This window comes from Centrocercus urophasianus, unplaced genomic scaffold, assembly GCF_019232065.1.
Source record: "Centrocercus urophasianus isolate 14NV4802_14NV808 unplaced genomic scaffold, USGS_Curo_1.0 seq_19, whole genome shotgun sequence".
NCBI lineage: Eukaryota > Metazoa > Chordata > Aves > Galliformes > Phasianidae > Centrocercus > Centrocercus urophasianus.
Genome location: NW_024884744.1, coordinates 8,823,268 through 8,839,530, shown reverse-complemented (window position 1 = coordinate 8,839,530; position 16,263 = coordinate 8,823,268). Strand labels below are relative to the sequence as shown.

The 16,263-nt window shown below is 41.1% G+C and overlaps 1 protein-coding gene across 2 annotated transcripts in view; it reads left to right on the top strand.

The window, feature by feature from the left end:
- The window catches only part of LRCH3 (leucine rich repeats and calponin homology domain containing 3), a 51,799-nt gene that overhangs the window by 15,839 nt on the left and 19,697 nt on the right, over positions 1–16,263 (top strand). For both annotated transcript variants that reach the window (XM_042820309.1, XM_042820308.1), the window contains exons 2-14: positions 1,265–1,409; positions 2,338–2,464; positions 2,799–2,904; positions 3,069–3,205; positions 4,155–4,264; positions 7,068–7,161; positions 7,286–7,406; positions 9,634–9,782; positions 11,999–12,075; positions 13,944–14,036; positions 14,467–14,518; positions 14,666–14,806; positions 15,445–15,492. In XM_042820309.1, the coding sequence (XP_042676243.1) occupies positions 1,265–1,409; positions 2,338–2,464; positions 2,799–2,904; positions 3,069–3,205; positions 4,155–4,264; positions 7,068–7,161; positions 7,286–7,406; positions 9,634–9,782; positions 11,999–12,075; positions 13,944–14,036; positions 14,467–14,518; positions 14,666–14,806; positions 15,445–15,492 (1,400 nt within the window). The remainder of the gene's footprint in view (positions 1–1,264; positions 1,410–2,337; positions 2,465–2,798; positions 2,905–3,068; positions 3,206–4,154; positions 4,265–7,067; positions 7,162–7,285; positions 7,407–9,633; positions 9,783–11,998; positions 12,076–13,943; positions 14,037–14,466; positions 14,519–14,665; positions 14,807–15,444; positions 15,493–16,263) is intronic.

Sequence of the window (16,263 nt, the reverse complement as noted above, 5' to 3'; positions counted from 1 at the left end):
CTTTCTGCTTTGGAAAAGCAGCGAGTGCTGCTGTACTGCAGGTGTACGGCACTGCCGGGCTGCTGGGATTCTTTGCCACTTCTCTCCTGCTTTTGTTAGAGCTGTTCCTTTCACTCAGGTATTTTTAGGAAGAAAGTGAAAAAGAGAACAGAGCAAAGTGCAATGGCTGCTTTTCCCAACCTCGAGTCTGGTCCCATTGCGTTGAGGGGAGGCTGGCAGAGCTCGGTCATTGCTGCTGATGGCTTTGGTGTGTTATTTTGCAAAGTCATTTCTCAAGAAATACTGAATCGTGGTTGGTGTCCAGCACTTGCATGCTGTGGGAGTCCAGACAACAGACCAGAATGTAAACACTCGGTCTCAAGCATTCTTTGGTATGATAAAGTGAAAGAAAAAGCACCAGAGATTTATCATGTTTGTGGTTAAACCTTTTCCAAAACAGTGCAGTGCTTTTTTTTTGTGCCTCCTCTGCCAGAAAACTGCCACATTTGGTGGTAGTTTTGATTAAAGTTTGTCTTGCTCAGCAGGAAATGTTGGATCACAAAGAAATAGCAAATCTCGCTGCTCACAGTGAGCATTTCTCTGCAGCCAGGAAAGACTGGGGATTGAAATCCTTGCATTGCATGGTTAGATGGCAGGGTTCAGGTGGGATCTGTGCAAAGCAGGGGATGCCCTCTCCGTGTTACAGAGAGCGTGTTGGTGCTGCGTGGAAGCATGCCCTGTGCACACTACATTGTGTATTTTGGACTAGAGATTAGAAGCTGAGATTTCCATGCAACGGAGCACTAACAGGAGGCTGGGGGGAGAGTACTTGTGGTCTTTGGTTGAAACCTCATTTAGTTTCAGTTTGATTAAAGAAAAATTATTTTCTCCATTACAGCAGCACTCGCTCTACACCAGTGATTGAAAAAAATATATCTGTAAATCCATAATGTGAGGATGATCATGGAACAGAGATCTGAAGCTGGGCTCTTGGCGTTCTGAACTAGCTCCTTTAAGCTTCAGGCAGTTTGGGATGTGAAAGCATGGCTATGAAAGGAATGTTGCATCTGCCTCTCTCATTGTCACTATCAGGTTTTGAAATATGTTGATTTATTTCCCTTGTCAAATGAGGATCACTTCATAATCTTGAAAATTTTGCAGGTAGGATGGCAGAATGGAATCCTGTCCAGTGCTTGCCACGATGTGATGGAGAACATGCAGACAGTATTGCCCTCAGGAAGTTGAAGATAGCTTCTCAGAAAGGGTCTTTTTTCTTCCCCTTCAGATTTGTCACGGAACAGACTGTCAGAGCTTCCCGCAGAAGCGTGTCACTTCGTCTCCCTCGAGAGCCTTAATTTGTACCAGAACTGCATTCGATACATCCCAGAGGCTGTTTTGAACTTACAGTCCTTAACGTTTCTAAACATCAGGTAATGATTGCCTTAAAAATTTTGCTTCAGCATCTCGGTAGCCTAGGTTTTTAAATTTGAGTGCTTCCATGAACAGTGGACGCTGTGTCATCATCTCACTGTTACATTGTGTGGATTTGAAACAAAGCAGTCTGAATGCCTGCTTGGATGGGTTAGGGAACATAAGGATTAAGCAGCAACTGGTAGAAGCGAAGTATGAGGAAGGAAGCTAATTCCAATGTGAGGTACTCGCAGAGAAAGTTCCAGTAGTTTTCAGTTAGTATGCCTGGTTTCCCATGAGAGAGGATATTGTTGTCGGATGGTCCGTGAAATTCAGATCTGGGCACCTGAGTGCTGATGGAATATAACAGCTCTTTGCTGTGTTTTGTTTTGAGGGAGAGTCGTTTTCCCTTTATAATCCATTCTTATCCTGCGTGATTCTCATCTGAGGTCGCAGTCTCATCATATGACCTCCTATTTGCTTTAATAGCAGTCTGTTGTGAAAGGTACAGATTGGATTTTGGAGCAGCCAAGTTCATCGTACTGAAATTCTCGATCCACGTGACTTACTGAATATTTCAAGTGTATTTTTGATTGAGTATCTAGTGACTTTCTCTGTGGCACTTTGTATGCACTCACCTGTGGTGCTGCCTCTTTGCTGGCTTTTGGGTGGTGAGTTTTCAGCAGCACCCAGAAATGTCCTGTTCCCCAACACTGAGTTCAGAAGCATCAGGACGTGCTTGGTACTTGATATTCAGAGCGTGCTCAGACATAGCTAGATAAAGCAGTGCTGCTTCAAGGAGCTGTAAAGACTTTGTGGAAGTAATTTTACAGTAATTATACAGAAACTGAGTTGATAAACAAAACAGCGCATGCTTTTTGTGTGTGAAGACGAGAGGTGACTTCTCATGATGGTTCTGATGATCTGATTTTCTTTCTGTCCCAAAAGTCGAAACCAGCTTTCAACGTTGCCAGTACACCTCTGTAGTCTCCCACTAAAGGTTCTGATAGCGAGTAATAATAAGCTGGTTTCCATACCTGAAGAAATTGGGCAGCTCAGACAGCTGACGGAGCTCGTGAGTATACAGTTATTTTTTAACAATCACTACTTAATCTTTAACTTAAGGGATTTAATTAAGTTAAACGCATCAAATTAAATTGATTTAATTAAGAGGTTCAGATGTGCTTCAGATAATCTGATAAAAACTGCTCAGTAATTAAGATGCTCTCTGGGGATGTGCATGATGAATATTCTGTCTCTCATTCTGCTAAGAGCTTTGTGATGGTAAACCAGTCACTGGTGTGCGCTAGCAGCTTAAATCTGCTTTTGGCCTAAGAAGGGTTTGTATCTGCCATAGTATCTCCCTCTGTCCGTGTGCAGAGCACTAACTCTTTGCTCGTGCTGTGTAGGATGTGAGCTGTAACGAAATTCAGACCATACCTCCGCAGATCGGCAGTTTGGAATCCTTACGGGACCTCAATGTCAGAAGGAATCATTTGGTGCGTTTACCTGAAGGTGAGACTAACACTGTTGGTTGTAGCAGCTGAAAGTGCATTATTTTTAATGCCTTTTTATTGCTGTGAGTACCAGCAGCAGTTGCATTTAATTATTTGTAAAATAGATACATGGAATTTTATATACCTTTAAATCTAAATTAAACTCATATCTTCTTCTTGCAGAGCTTGCCGAGTTGCCTTTGATTCGATTAGATTTCTCCTGCAATAAAATAACAACAATCCCAGTTTGTTATAGGAACCTCAGGCATCTGCAAACCATCATGTTGGAGAACAACCCTCTCCAGTCACCCCCTGCACAGGTAAACTGCGGTTGGGAATTCACATGACTACTTTAATTAAAAAGGGTGGAACAAAAAGCTGAGGGATGGTATTAGAACCTTTACTTAAGAGCAAGGGAGCTTTAAATAACTTGTATTTTCTGAAAGTGTTAAAAATTCAGCACGGCTTGAAAAATCAATTTTTCTTTCGTTTATCCCTTTAGTCTCACCTGTGGCATTATGTGAAAAATTCCCTGGTTAGCACTGTGCTATTAGCAGGAGATGTCAGATGGCTGTAGTTTTAGGAAGGGCACAGGAGAGAGGAAGCTCTGTTAGGCAAAGCTGGTTTTGTGCTGCTCAAATGTCAAAGTTTTGGCTGAGGTCTCAGCGCTGCTGTGTGCTGATTCACTTAGCAGAAGTGCTCCAATTGGCCTTTGAACTAGAGACTGCAATATGGTTAGTGACTAATTCCCTTTTTAATGTATAATCCGTTGAGAATTACAGGTTCTACTGTAAGCTGCTGCTTCTGAATCAAGAGCGGCACTTGCTGAAACCTGTCATCTCCATAAGGTTTTGCCTCAGGTTTTTGCCTCCATTTAGAAAGCCAAGAGGCTGTGGCTGGCTTCATTCACTTCACATTTGAGCTTGCTTTGGCAGTCTGCCACTGCCATTCAAAGCTGGGCATGGGTGGGATGCATCTGTTCTTAAGCCAAGGTTATAAATTCTAGTAGTTGTACATGCTTATATCTTATTTGCATGCTGAGATTTTAGCATCCAGCTGACAGGGTTGCATGCAGACCAGATGTACTCAGAAGAGAGCTTCCATTTGTCTCACGGGCATCTGATGACACTGTTTCAGTAAAATGCAGTAAGGTTAGAAGATGCGTTGGTTGGCATGAATGTGCTCATATTGACTGCACATTAAAGCCCTGTTGATTGTTCTGAAAATGCGTTATAAAATTATACTTGCTTCCCTTTTCTTCTTTTGTAGATATGTATAAAAGGGAAAATTCACATATTTAAATATCTCAACATAGAAGCATGCAAGATAGCTCCGGATTTGCCTGATTATGATAGGAGACCCATGGGATTTGGATCTTGGTAAGTTTTGCACCACCCAGGTTCTCAGTTTAGATGCCCTTCAGAAAAGCTTTGTCAGCCTTCTGGATTAAAAAGAAAAGAAAAAAAAAAAAAGAGAAAGTAGATCCAAAAATGATTGTTCTTTGGCATGCTTGCTGCTGGGTGTGGTTTGAAGAGCATTAGCTGTGTTATATCATGGTACATTCTAGCAAGGTACTGCTTTATAAGAAGCAAAGAGTAGTTCAGAAGACAACCTTGGAAATGGCATCTGAAAGGCAACGTTAGAGGTAATGCAGAGTAAAAAGATGTTGGTGTCTTCGCAGTGCAGGGGGCATGCTGCCTGGTTATTGACAGGAGTTCACTTAATAAAATCTCAGTATTTTCTACATGCTCACTGAAGTTTACCCCAGTGTGATTTGTAACCTTTTGTACATAACTTTATAACCGCTGTGCTCGAGCTGCAGGTGTAAATGCTGATCTCCACCCCATTAGCAAACTGTTATTGTTGGCAAGCTTTCACTTGGCAGTATTGCTGAGTATTATAACACAAATATTGGAACAGTCAGCTGTATCAGCTGCTGAGTTTGAAGATGTCTGGAGAAAAGCAAGAGTTAAGATTTATTTCTGTTACATGAAGCAGAAGAAAGGAAGTCAGTGAAGTATGAGACTAAATATATGTAAGAATTACCTCAGTCACCTTGGAAGATAGTAATAATGTGTGGAGAAGTAAGTTGCTAAAGGATGTGCTGCTCTCTTAGCAGCAATAAAACAAACCAGGGGGCCTCACAATAAATCGTTACGAGTCAGATTTCTGAAGCAGGGTTTGCATGAGGGACTGACAGCGATTTCAGCAGTGCTGAGCACCTGAACTGACTCTTCTGTGTGAGGTCAGCTTGAGTATTTGATGGGTGTTACTCACTTTCCTAGAATATAAGCTGTTGCAGATAGTACTGTGCACAGTACTGTCCTGTTCCTGACAAGAAGAGGCTCTGAAAGATAAGCTGTTGTGATTGCACTCTAACACATTTTGTTTTTAGAGAGAAATTCCAAAATAGATGAGCCTGCATGCTCAGTGCTTCCTGTCTGTAACTATGGACTACTATTAACGTTTTCATTAATTGCTTTTCTGACACAAGGATTAATGCATTTTAATCATAGCTTGGAATTCTGACTATAAAAGAAGATGAAAATGTGTATCAGAGGGCTTTTCCGTGTTTGAGGAGTAACCAAGTAGCATTTTGATGCTCCTCAGTTCTGTGTAGTGGTTCACATTAGGTCAGGGTTCTCAGAAGATTCTGAGAATACCAGTGCCCTCAAAATGGAAATATATGGCAAACAGATTTTTTTCTTCCCCCTCAATGAGCAATATTTTATATCTGTTATTTATGTTCTGAACTGCGAGCATAAAAGCATTGTTCTGCTGTCAGTGTCTCAAATTGATTGCAGTGGGCAATTTTGTCTTTTCTTCTTCCCACCCCAAACAGGAGTTATTATTTTCCCCCTTATTTTTTTAGCTAAGGCTTTACTGTACAGCTGAGCTTTCTGCTCAGATTCCAGCTGTAGAAGTGGGCCTTCTTTGATCTAACGTGCACACCAAGAAGGTCTCAGAGCTTGTCTTTTGGTGCCCATCTGCAGATGCACAGAAGATGCATAGCCTGATATTTCTCATCTGCAGCTCTCCATTCCTCCTGTTACTTTATGTCTGTTTGGAAGCACAGCCAGCCCAGGGTAGGAATGTAAAACAAAAAAAAGGGCAGTGAAGCTGTAGAAATCCCATGCATGCATTCGCTGCTGCCTAAATAACAGCAACAAGAATCATTTAAAACTAAGTATTTCCTGCAAGAGAGATTTTAAGGGAGCAGCAACTTGAGAGCAGTACCATCGAGAAGATGGCCTGCAATTTGGTTATGATGGGCGAAGCAATTAGCTTCCCAAAGTTCGTTCTTCCATGCGTATTGTGTACTAATTACTGCTGCAGTTCTCCCTGGGGCTGCGGGTGCCAGCAGGACAGTTGGGCCATTGTGAAATGCCATCTGCAGCGGGTCAGACAAGTCCCATTGTCTCTGCTACAGCAATCTGCAGCAGTTGCCAGGCCTGACATCTGTGATGGCTGTGCTGCTGGATTCTGGCATTTCTGAGCCCCGAACTTTGGAGAACTGAGTGGCCCTTTGGCTGTACCTATTGTCATACAGGCACATGTATGGTGCCCTCATCCAGACGTGTCACTGACAGTCAGGCTCCACAGAGGAAAACTGTACTTCTCTATTTATTATGTTATGAAGTATTTGAAATGCTCTGCTTACTATGCAGCTTCTGAGCAAGATAATTACGATGCACAAGACAGTTATGTAGTGCATTCTGTGTATGTTTGTGTAGAATAAATATATCCTCATATTCATGTATTTTTAGTAATAATGCTTTTCTGCTGATTTGTGCAAAAACGTTGTAGGAGGAAAACAGAAGTGCTTTTCAAGCAAAACATACCAGTAATGGAAAATGAAAGCTTGACTTAATAAGCAGTGAAATAACAATTCTGTTTTCTTTGTTACCATTTCTGTTAGGTCATGTTTGAAGTATAGGTAAATACTTTGGATCAGGTTATCTCTTCAAGGTGTGAGATGTGGCAGGTGGATGGTTGACTGAGAGGCATATTTCAAATTACAAACACATCCTTCTCGTTCTGCGTGGCAAATGCAGTGTGATGCTTTCCAATATGCTGAGCTAACGCTGTGCTTGGTAGCCTGTTGTGCTTTTAATAGCTGCAGTAGGTGACAAATTTTCAGTGGTGTTTATATCACTGTATCTAAAACATTGTGTTTGACAGCCACGAGGAACTTTATTCCAGTCGTCCATATGGAGCACTTGATTCTGGCTTCAATAGTGTGGACAGTGGAGACAAAAGATGGTCAGGGAATGAAGTAAGTATTGAAAATCATTTGTGTTGAGTGCCATATTGTATGAGAAAGAAGACTGCTAAGTGTACATCTGGAAGCATATTCAGTAGGTAACGTAAAATGTTTCTTCACTGTTTGTTTTCTGAAGCCAACAGATGAGTTCTCAGACCTCCCTTTACGTGTGGCAGAAATCACTAAAGAGCAGAGACTGCGAAGAGAAAATCAGTATCAAGAAAACCGAGGGAGCACGGTCGTAACCAATGGTGGAGGTAAATGGTGATCTTTGGCTAACAGTATTTATTGTGGTCGTTATGAGAGTTTTGGAGCATTTGCTGTGAGCAATAGGATGGCCAAAGACAAAGATTCAGAAAGGCTGTTGTGTAAACAGTGTTTTACATAAAGGCAAAATCAGACAGCATCAGAATTAGGATTTTCAGGGAGGTATTATGTCAGCTTCTGCATATATGCCACAGTTGTGTGAGGTCACTTGAGTACTTTGAATAGTGTTTTGGAATCTTGAATTTCAGCTCAGAAGGTTTTGCTGCTTGAGCTACTTGGAGAAATTACAGCAGCAGGGAATGGTCCGTGCTCTGTGTCCACTGCTTTCGCAGCAGGATGAGCAGTTCTGTCAGGGAATTCCTGACGAAGCAGGCATTGAGCAGTAGATATGCCTTGCTCCAGAATCTCAAGTCTTAATCCAGCCATGTGAGGCAGCTTAGAGGGGCAGGTTCTTATAGGCATGATCATGTTTTTAGACCTCAATTTGTTGCCCCGCGGTCTTAAAATGGCACTTTCTCATTTGTTCCATAGATGACAGTGCTTCCCATGTTTCTTGATCTACACAGTCTTTATCCATTTTAGCTTGCAGTAATCTGCTACTGCTGGCTTAAAGTTCAGTCCTCTTTTTGTTACCATGACCAGTGTTAGCATTCTTCTGCATCTATTTCTTTCAGTCATTCCCTCTTCGTTTCACTCACTGCCACGTCTACTAATTCAATTTTCTTCTGCTGTTTTCCATTTCCCCTAAGGGTTCCAGCTCATGTACCCTATTTGAGTACCTTCCCAATAATTTCCATCTTCCTTCCTCCTCTCCATATTCAGTTTTTGCCGTCTTGTTTTTTTTGTCTTACTCTTTACAGTTAAATTCTGGCCAAGTTAGAAGAGTTGAAAACATGATGTTAAGGGAAGCCGTGGGCAGCCTTCATAACAGGTAGTGCTGCCAGCTGCACCTCTGAGACTTAACTTTATTTTGTTCTTTGGGTTTTGTACACCAGGCATTTCAAAATTTGTCATTTAGTCTTTAAAGTGGAGCACAGTCAGTGCAAGTCTCAGCATACGACTGCCAGTGACACAGGAGATCCCTGTTTTGTGTTTCTAACACTGCTCCTAATGTATTTCACCTTCTACTGTAATATTGTTATTAATGTTTAATAAGCGAGGCTGGAAGGAAGGTGGTTGTGGTGTATGTGATGTGACTTTTGTTGGGTATCTTTGAGTGTGGGGTGGTTTTTTGTTTGGTGTTGTTTTGTGGTGGTGGTGGTGGCGGATTGTTGTTGTTGTTGTTCAGTTGTTTAGGATTTGAAACTGAGATGGAGATAAAATGAAGCCAAAATATATAGGAATGCTGTTCTGGATGGGTGCAGTAGCAGAGGAGGTGGCTTTGGCAGTAACAGTTGCTAGATTGTGTGGTGAGGCAAAGAGAGGTCTGTTATAGGCAAGCAGGAAAGAGGCGGAGGAGTAGGAAAAGAATGTCTGCAAGAGAGTGTATAGCAAGTCTGGGGAGAGTTTCAAGGTCAGCAGAGCTCTGGTACTCAGAAAAGGAACTCGTGCTTTCCCTGCATCCACAGCACTGGATTTTTCAAGCTAGTTTACTCACTGTTATGACTCCCAGAATTCCTGGGCAGAATGCACATTCTGTGTACCTAAAATAAGACTTCTGTTGTTACTTTGTGTTGTTCTAAAGGGCTTTCTTGCTTTCTGTAACATGTTCCATTACTTCCACTTACGCTTTTTGTAATTGTGGCATTTGCTTCCAGATAACTTGGCCAGGCTTCTTTGTTTTGTTGTTGTAGTAAAAATAGGAGAGCTATGTGATAACCATCCTAATTTGTCTGAAGGAGATGAGTTAGAAACGAGATAAATTCAGCATGTGCACGGATCATTGCACAGTCTGTTAGTTGGTAGATGCTTTAAGCATTGAGACAGTTACAGTATTAATTTTGGGTTATTGCTGAAGTATCCGCAGCCAGCAGTTCAGAACTATGTTTTGTGTGTTATTCATTGCTTTCTGAAAACCATGGATTTTATCATTACTTCAAAACCTGATGTTTAACAAACATTAGCAGGCCAGGCAGAATCCAACACCTTTGAGGCTGAGCTTTTCAGACGGAAGGAAGCCAGTAGGACCTCAGTTCCTGGCACTGTTTTTGTGTTGTTTATTTTCCCCTCCTGTTGGTCGTCTCACGATGGCTGTTTCCTTTGTGTGTGCATGTCAAGTGGAACACGATCTCGATCAGATCGACTATATCGATAGCTGTGCCACAGAAGAGGAGGAGGAAGAGGTGAGGCAACCCAAGTGCGTGGACTCAGACAGCCTCAGCTCACAGTTCATGGCGTACATTGACCAGCGGCGAATCTCTAATGAGGTGGTGCTTTTACTTTAATTAAATTCACATGCCACAGAAAAGCCTTTGTGTTTACGTTAATGCTTCTTGTCCTCACAGGTTTTTTTATAGAGGGGGGAAAAAAAAAACCAAAAACATATTAGTGTGGTGTGGTCTGATCTGAGGGATCTGTCGGGCTTTGTTGGAGGGTCAGGGCTGAAGTGTTAAGCTGCTCCTGAGTGTCCTTTGGGAGCTGTGGGATGAGTCTAAAGCAGCCACACTTCTGCTGCATTGTGGGTTTTTGCAAGCCTTGTGCTTTAGGTTTGTGTGCAGTGAATGGTTTTCCAGAGGAGTATTGTCATCAGAAAACACAGAAGTTGATGCCTCTGAATGATAACTGGTGATACCTAAGATTTTCATGTTTACCTGATGAATTACTCAATGAATAAATGGCTTTTTTAAGGGGAAAAAATGCTCATTGTCAACTTAAAGATTTACTATGTGAATTTTGCAGCTCCATTAATTTGGCTGTTCTTGATTACAAGGACACTTACTGCCACGAGCATACATTTTACATTTAGACTAACTTCAGTAGTCAGACTGTTCAAAAAGCCCACTGTATACTGCAAACAGTTTCTGTCTCTTTCAGCTTTGAGCAGGGCTCTGAGGTGTCACCACAGGTTACAGACTTGGATGTGTATGCAGTCACCTGTCTGAACAGGAAACGTTGCACTTTGAGATCAGTCTGGCATGCAGCTGTTCTCAGTCAGCAAAAGCATAGAGTTGAAAGAGCAGTGGATAAAAGTGTTGAGATGGGTTAGAAAGTTTTCCAGCCAGCTTTTTGCAAATATCTGGGTACAGGCATGAATAGCTCTGGACTATTTTCTCCACTCACAAACACTTCACACACGCATACATAGACACACACAAAAAAAAAGCTTCTTTGTTCTTTCCTCTCAGCAAGTTTAAACAATATCTTTTTCATTTTTGTTCTGAAGTATCTTTCTGTTCAAGCTGGTGTGTAATACTTGCACTGGAACGCTGCGTTTCAGGAATCCCCATAACTGCCATCTAATTCCTGAGAGTCACAGTACGTGCACCTATTTACCCACAGCATGCAGATGCAGAACTGGGCAAAACTGGAAAACATCTCTGTTCCAACTGCAGCAGCCTCTGCTGTGAACGCTGTGTGCTTTAGGATGGCAGACGTGGCAGAGTCTCCTCAGAAATCAAACTCCAGCAATGGGTTTTTAGCCCCATCGCGTTGCTTTTTATGTTCTGTGAGTCTTCAAGTAGTGCCTGTGTGCACAGCTTCACACTTCAGCAGCTCGTTATATGCTGCATAAGCAACCTGTCTGAGCAAATCTTTGGTGGTGGTTGGTATGCTTGAACAAGTACCTGTTATGCTGCAGTTCACGTGTCATTTCAGATCACTGCGTGTTTTGAAGCAGAAAGATACTTTTGGGTGGGAGAAGAAAATCGTGGCTCTTGTAGGATCGTGTGGGTCTTGTAGTTTTCGTGTAGGATCACCTCTGTTTTGTTCACTTTGTGTTTCTGGTTGCTATGTTAAACGTCAGTGGCACAAATATCCATTGGAGACGCATTCTTTTTGGAGATCTCAAGTGCAATATCAAATGGTGCCATTTAAAGCATAGAAATGAGCAGAACTCAGAAAAGGCAGCTGCTGGCAGCACAGTGCAAGGGGTTTTCACTTTTAAATAGTGGAAAATGATTAATGTCAAAAAAGTTGGAGGTTCTGTATTCATAAAAATTAAGCTGTTCACAATATGTCTAAAAAGATGACTATTCTAAAATGCTCTGCAAATTGGAAGGCTAACTGTATTGCAACATAGCAAGTGAAAACTGATAAGTTAATCTTGATGTTTCCATTTTTCTACGTTAATGGGTATAACTGAAAGTTGAAAAATATCACCAGGAGCAGTATGTCTCTGCTCCCAATGAGATCCATGACTTCATAGCTGAAATTAGGCTGTAGGTATTCATCTCATGTTTTCCTTTTTAACCCTCCTGTGACCTGTCACAGGGCATCATTAGAGAGCATCAGCTTTGTATTCTGTATGTTGAGTCTGCCTAGTTGGAAATAAACATCTCTGAGATGTGTTTTGTTGTCCTTTCTTGGATATCTGGCACACTGCTTTTTAAAAGTGTAGCTATACGAATGCATTAGATGCACTGACTTTTAAAGTACTTTATTCTGGATGTGTTGCTAACTCAGTCTCCCGTGTTGTTCTGCACAGAGCTCACCAGCAAAGCCAGTGTCTACTAGAGAGTGTCCGAAGGCTGAGGACACGAGGCGGCATTTACAGCAGAACAGGTAGGAGATGTGCTAACACTGCTTTCTGCAAAGCTTGGTGGTGAATCCAGAGCACCTTCACTGGGTGGTTGTTCTTTTATTTTGTTTTCTTTTGCTTCACTGGGAACGTGCACAGCACTTACAAATATGTTGTTACTCCAGGTTTGGAATTCATATTCTAGTCATGGCACTGATCAAAAGGCTTGACTATTCTATACCAATGCTCAGATTTAAATGAGTTGGTTAAAAAATCTGCCAAATTAAAGCATGTAGTTCTAAACAGATGTAATATATGCTTTCTGTGATTTTAATTTGTGTTGTGATTAAACAACAGATACATTTTTATCCGTAAATATGGGTCAGAACTGGACGGGATATGAATGAGGAGGTTTGGTTTGGGTGTCCTGTTGAAAGAGCAGAGAATAAGGAAATTGGTAGGTTTTTGATAACATGAAATCAAAACTGACAGAACCTTACATATACTGTTGAAACACTGCAGTATTCTGTGGAGCAAAAATGAATGCAAAGCAATCAGCAAAAAACCAGCTCAGCTGAACTAGGAATATTTTAAAGAGAGAGAAAACTGCAAGCTCTCAGTATGTCATTATTTGCACTGTCAGTAAAGTGTGGTGATGTTTAAAAATGGTCTTCAAAGAGAACGAGAAATCAAGAGTAGTGTGCCATTGTTTCCAGAATCATGGCAGTGTTTTAACAGGGATCTTGAAATGTGCAGTCAGTGTGTAAATATAGGAGCTGTGCTGCTGTAATGGAGGATAACTCCTTCAGCATATGTCAGCATTCCTTACTCTGCAGAGTCTGTAAGTAAAGCATAAAATAATTTGGGGTGAACGTAACGTTCTCTCCCCAAATGAAGCAAATGTTTCTGGCTTGAAAGGCCAATTTGATTTTGGTTTTATGATACTTTGTCCCGTTTGAACATCTGTGGTCAACATAGAAATAATTACACAAATAAATTCCATCTGAAGAAAACAAGGTGGAAAGGCAGGTTAGTCAGGAGTAAGCTGCTGCTTACATGTACAGGTTGAATGATACAGGAGCTTTAGGGTATCCATTGTTAGCAAAATTTAACTTGAGAATGGCAGTGGATCTCCATGTACAGGTTGTTCATTAAGCATCCAAGGGAACTGGAGCTTACTTGTATTCTGGTGCAGCTGAGCAAAATTCTTAATGAGGCACTGAAAACAAGCAATATTATTGCCCTCGAGATTATGGAGAAACAGCCATATGACAATTGGCAGGTTTTAATGTATATGATTTTAAGTGTATATTAGAGAAATATTTCATTGTGCCATCCACAAGCTGTAGACTGCTTCCACTATAACTCATTTCATGCATGCAGCCCTTTTATTCTTTTTTCTTGTTTTTAACATGCTGGAGCCATTAAAACTCTTGAAGAGTTGGATGTAATGTAAGCTTCATCTTAAGGGTACTTACATTGGTTGATTCAGCTCAGTAAATACAGTTGTTGCCCCCAGTGGGCTGTGCTGCATTTCTGATACAGCAGTGCTGAGTGCACTCTGCTGTGAGCACACTTCCTGGCACTTAGTTGAACCCTGAGTACTGTTCTTTCCAGGAACAAAAAGGCCTGTGATCTCCAGAATGTAACATTAAGAGAGATTCAAACTTACTGTGTTTTGAAATCATTCTGATAATTAAGGAAATTACATCCATTAAATTATGAACTGCAGTAGTTGTGACCTAACTTGGTATCCCATTTCTTTAGTTGTTTTAAATTCCACCTTTGTGGTTGTCTGAAGCTGTCTGGGCAATTAGTTTTACAAACAGCTGTAATCTGGAGAAGGATTTGTCTGACAGTAGTGTTTATGCATCAGTGGCCAATCCTCCTTCCACCTGGTGTTTGCCTGCAGGGACACTGAATTACGAAGACCTGAAACTCTAAATTTGATGCAGGACAGAGAGCATCACCAAGTGCTAAGGAGTTATGTGGACAGGACAGAGAGGTAGGGAGAAGAAACGTATAGTTCCTACTGAATATTTTGTAATTATTTTCTTTGCTAACCATAGTAACCAGTTGTTCCTCTACGTAAGGGTCATCTGGAGAGTTCCTGGAGTGGTTACTTAATCAGCTCCAGTAGAATGAGTATTAAGTACTGGATATCTCAATGTAATAAGCCAAATGTACAAAGCCATTGATACATGTTGAGCTGTGGAAGCATTTTAATATAGACTTCAGGAGAAGAGGTAGAAATAACTGCACTGAGTCGACCATGAAGTAGTGAAGTCAAATCATTATTGCAGCAGTTTAACATCTTGCTAAATAGCTACTCTTACAGAGTTAATAAGGTACATGTGCATCACTGACAGCTCTGTGTGATTTCACTTTTTTAAATTTAAGATTGAAAATATACTTTCTCTTTTTCCATTTGGCAGACCCCCAGCTGATTCTCCTTACTTTCTCTCTCTATCGAGTCACCAGAGTCAGGTAACACAATGAACTCTTCTGTCTTACTCTTCTGGCTAAGTCTGATGCAGAACCAAACTTAGGCTGGCCCCAAGACGCAGCCTGTTTCTCTGCAGCCCATCTGTCTGTAGCTCTGTCTGTACAGCACAGTGCACTGTTTTGTTCCAGGTGCCCAATGCAGACCCTGACCTGCACCGCAGGCACATAGAGCGAACCCGGCGGGAGGCACAGCTGGCAGCACTGCAGTATGAGGAGGAAAGGATGAGAACAAAGCAGATCCAGAGAGAAGCTGTTCTCGACTTTGTTAAGGTACCTTTCCTTTAGTCCTCAGTAGATTCCAAACTTTTCTCTTTTCTTTAATGAAAATGAATTGCTATGGTCATTAACACTTGCGTGCTGCACTCTTGGGCATGCGTGGTGTTTTATAAAGCAAATGAAGAAGCAGCTAGGGTTTGAGCTGCCTATGAAGCGAGGCTTTTCATTAACACAACTATCATAGTGCCCTGCTAATATTGTGCAGAAAATAGTTGTTTCTTTTTTTTTTAATTATTGAAGAAAATCAGCTCAGTCTTTCAGTTAAAAACTTACCAAAATGCATCTTCATCGACAAGCCTTCTTGTTTTTTTCTTCTGTTGCCTTTGTTATTCATGAGAACTTTGTTCTCAGCAGTGGAATTCCTCCCTTGGGTTATATTTTGAGTCTGTTATGCCTCTTTAAGATGCAAAAACGATTTGGGCTTTTTGTTTTCATACAATATAAAAGCTGGCTTTTGACTAATAATATTAGTGAAGTTTCAGCTAGTGGAAACTTGCAATCAGCCTGGTACATGTTTTATTTAAAAACTAGGACTATTTCTGTTTTGAAACTTCTTAATTACGTTGTAATATTCAGAGCTTTTGTTTCTCTGTCTTATTCTTTTAAATTGGTCTTTTTTTCTTTCTGTGTAGCAAAAAGCATCCTTAAGTCCTCAGAAGCCAAGTCCTCTGGATAGTGAGGTAAGACTCCAGCAAGAGCATTACTTTTCTCCAGGGGAAAAAAAAGGCTATCTCAGAAATCAGAGGTTTTCCTGATTGTGGAGAGCACTTCAGGACTGGGTTATAGCATAGCATTTCACATTTAATCAGCCCTTGGTTGACACCCCAAGCACACACCTCCCCTTATGGATCAATTTAATATTTCCTCCTGTTCGTGCAGATTGCCTGTCTGAGTGTTTTGTTTTCCTGTATGTTTTCTATGTCCTATATGGAAAATAGATTTCACGTTCCATTTCAAGGTGCTGCTTGGAAGCAATACAGATCACTTTCTAATGGGAGCACGCAGGCAGGTTTCAGTGGTGCAGTCATTTCTCATTCGCCGGTCAGTTTCCTCCATTTGCCTGTCGTAATTCCAGTTATCCCAGAAAGATCAGCTATTTTTATTTTTGAGGTCTGTTTGCTTATTCAAAAGAAAAGAAAAGAGCTTTATTTTAATATCATTTTATAGGCGAAGGCAATAAAAAGGGGACAAGAAATCACGCAGAGCTCAGTCTTCTAAGATGTGCAGAATGAGCCAGTGACATCTGCTCACTGTGTGCATCACGTGTCGGTGTAATAAGTGCTCTTCCACTGCTTGCCATCCCCTCTTACATGAGGGAAATTAATTCACGTGGCAGCATTAATCAGATCAAAACCTTTAACAGCATAATGCAACTCTATTTATGTATTTATTAATGCAAGCATAATTATCTCTTCAGAAGCATTTTTCACCTTATTTTTGCTTTGAAAATT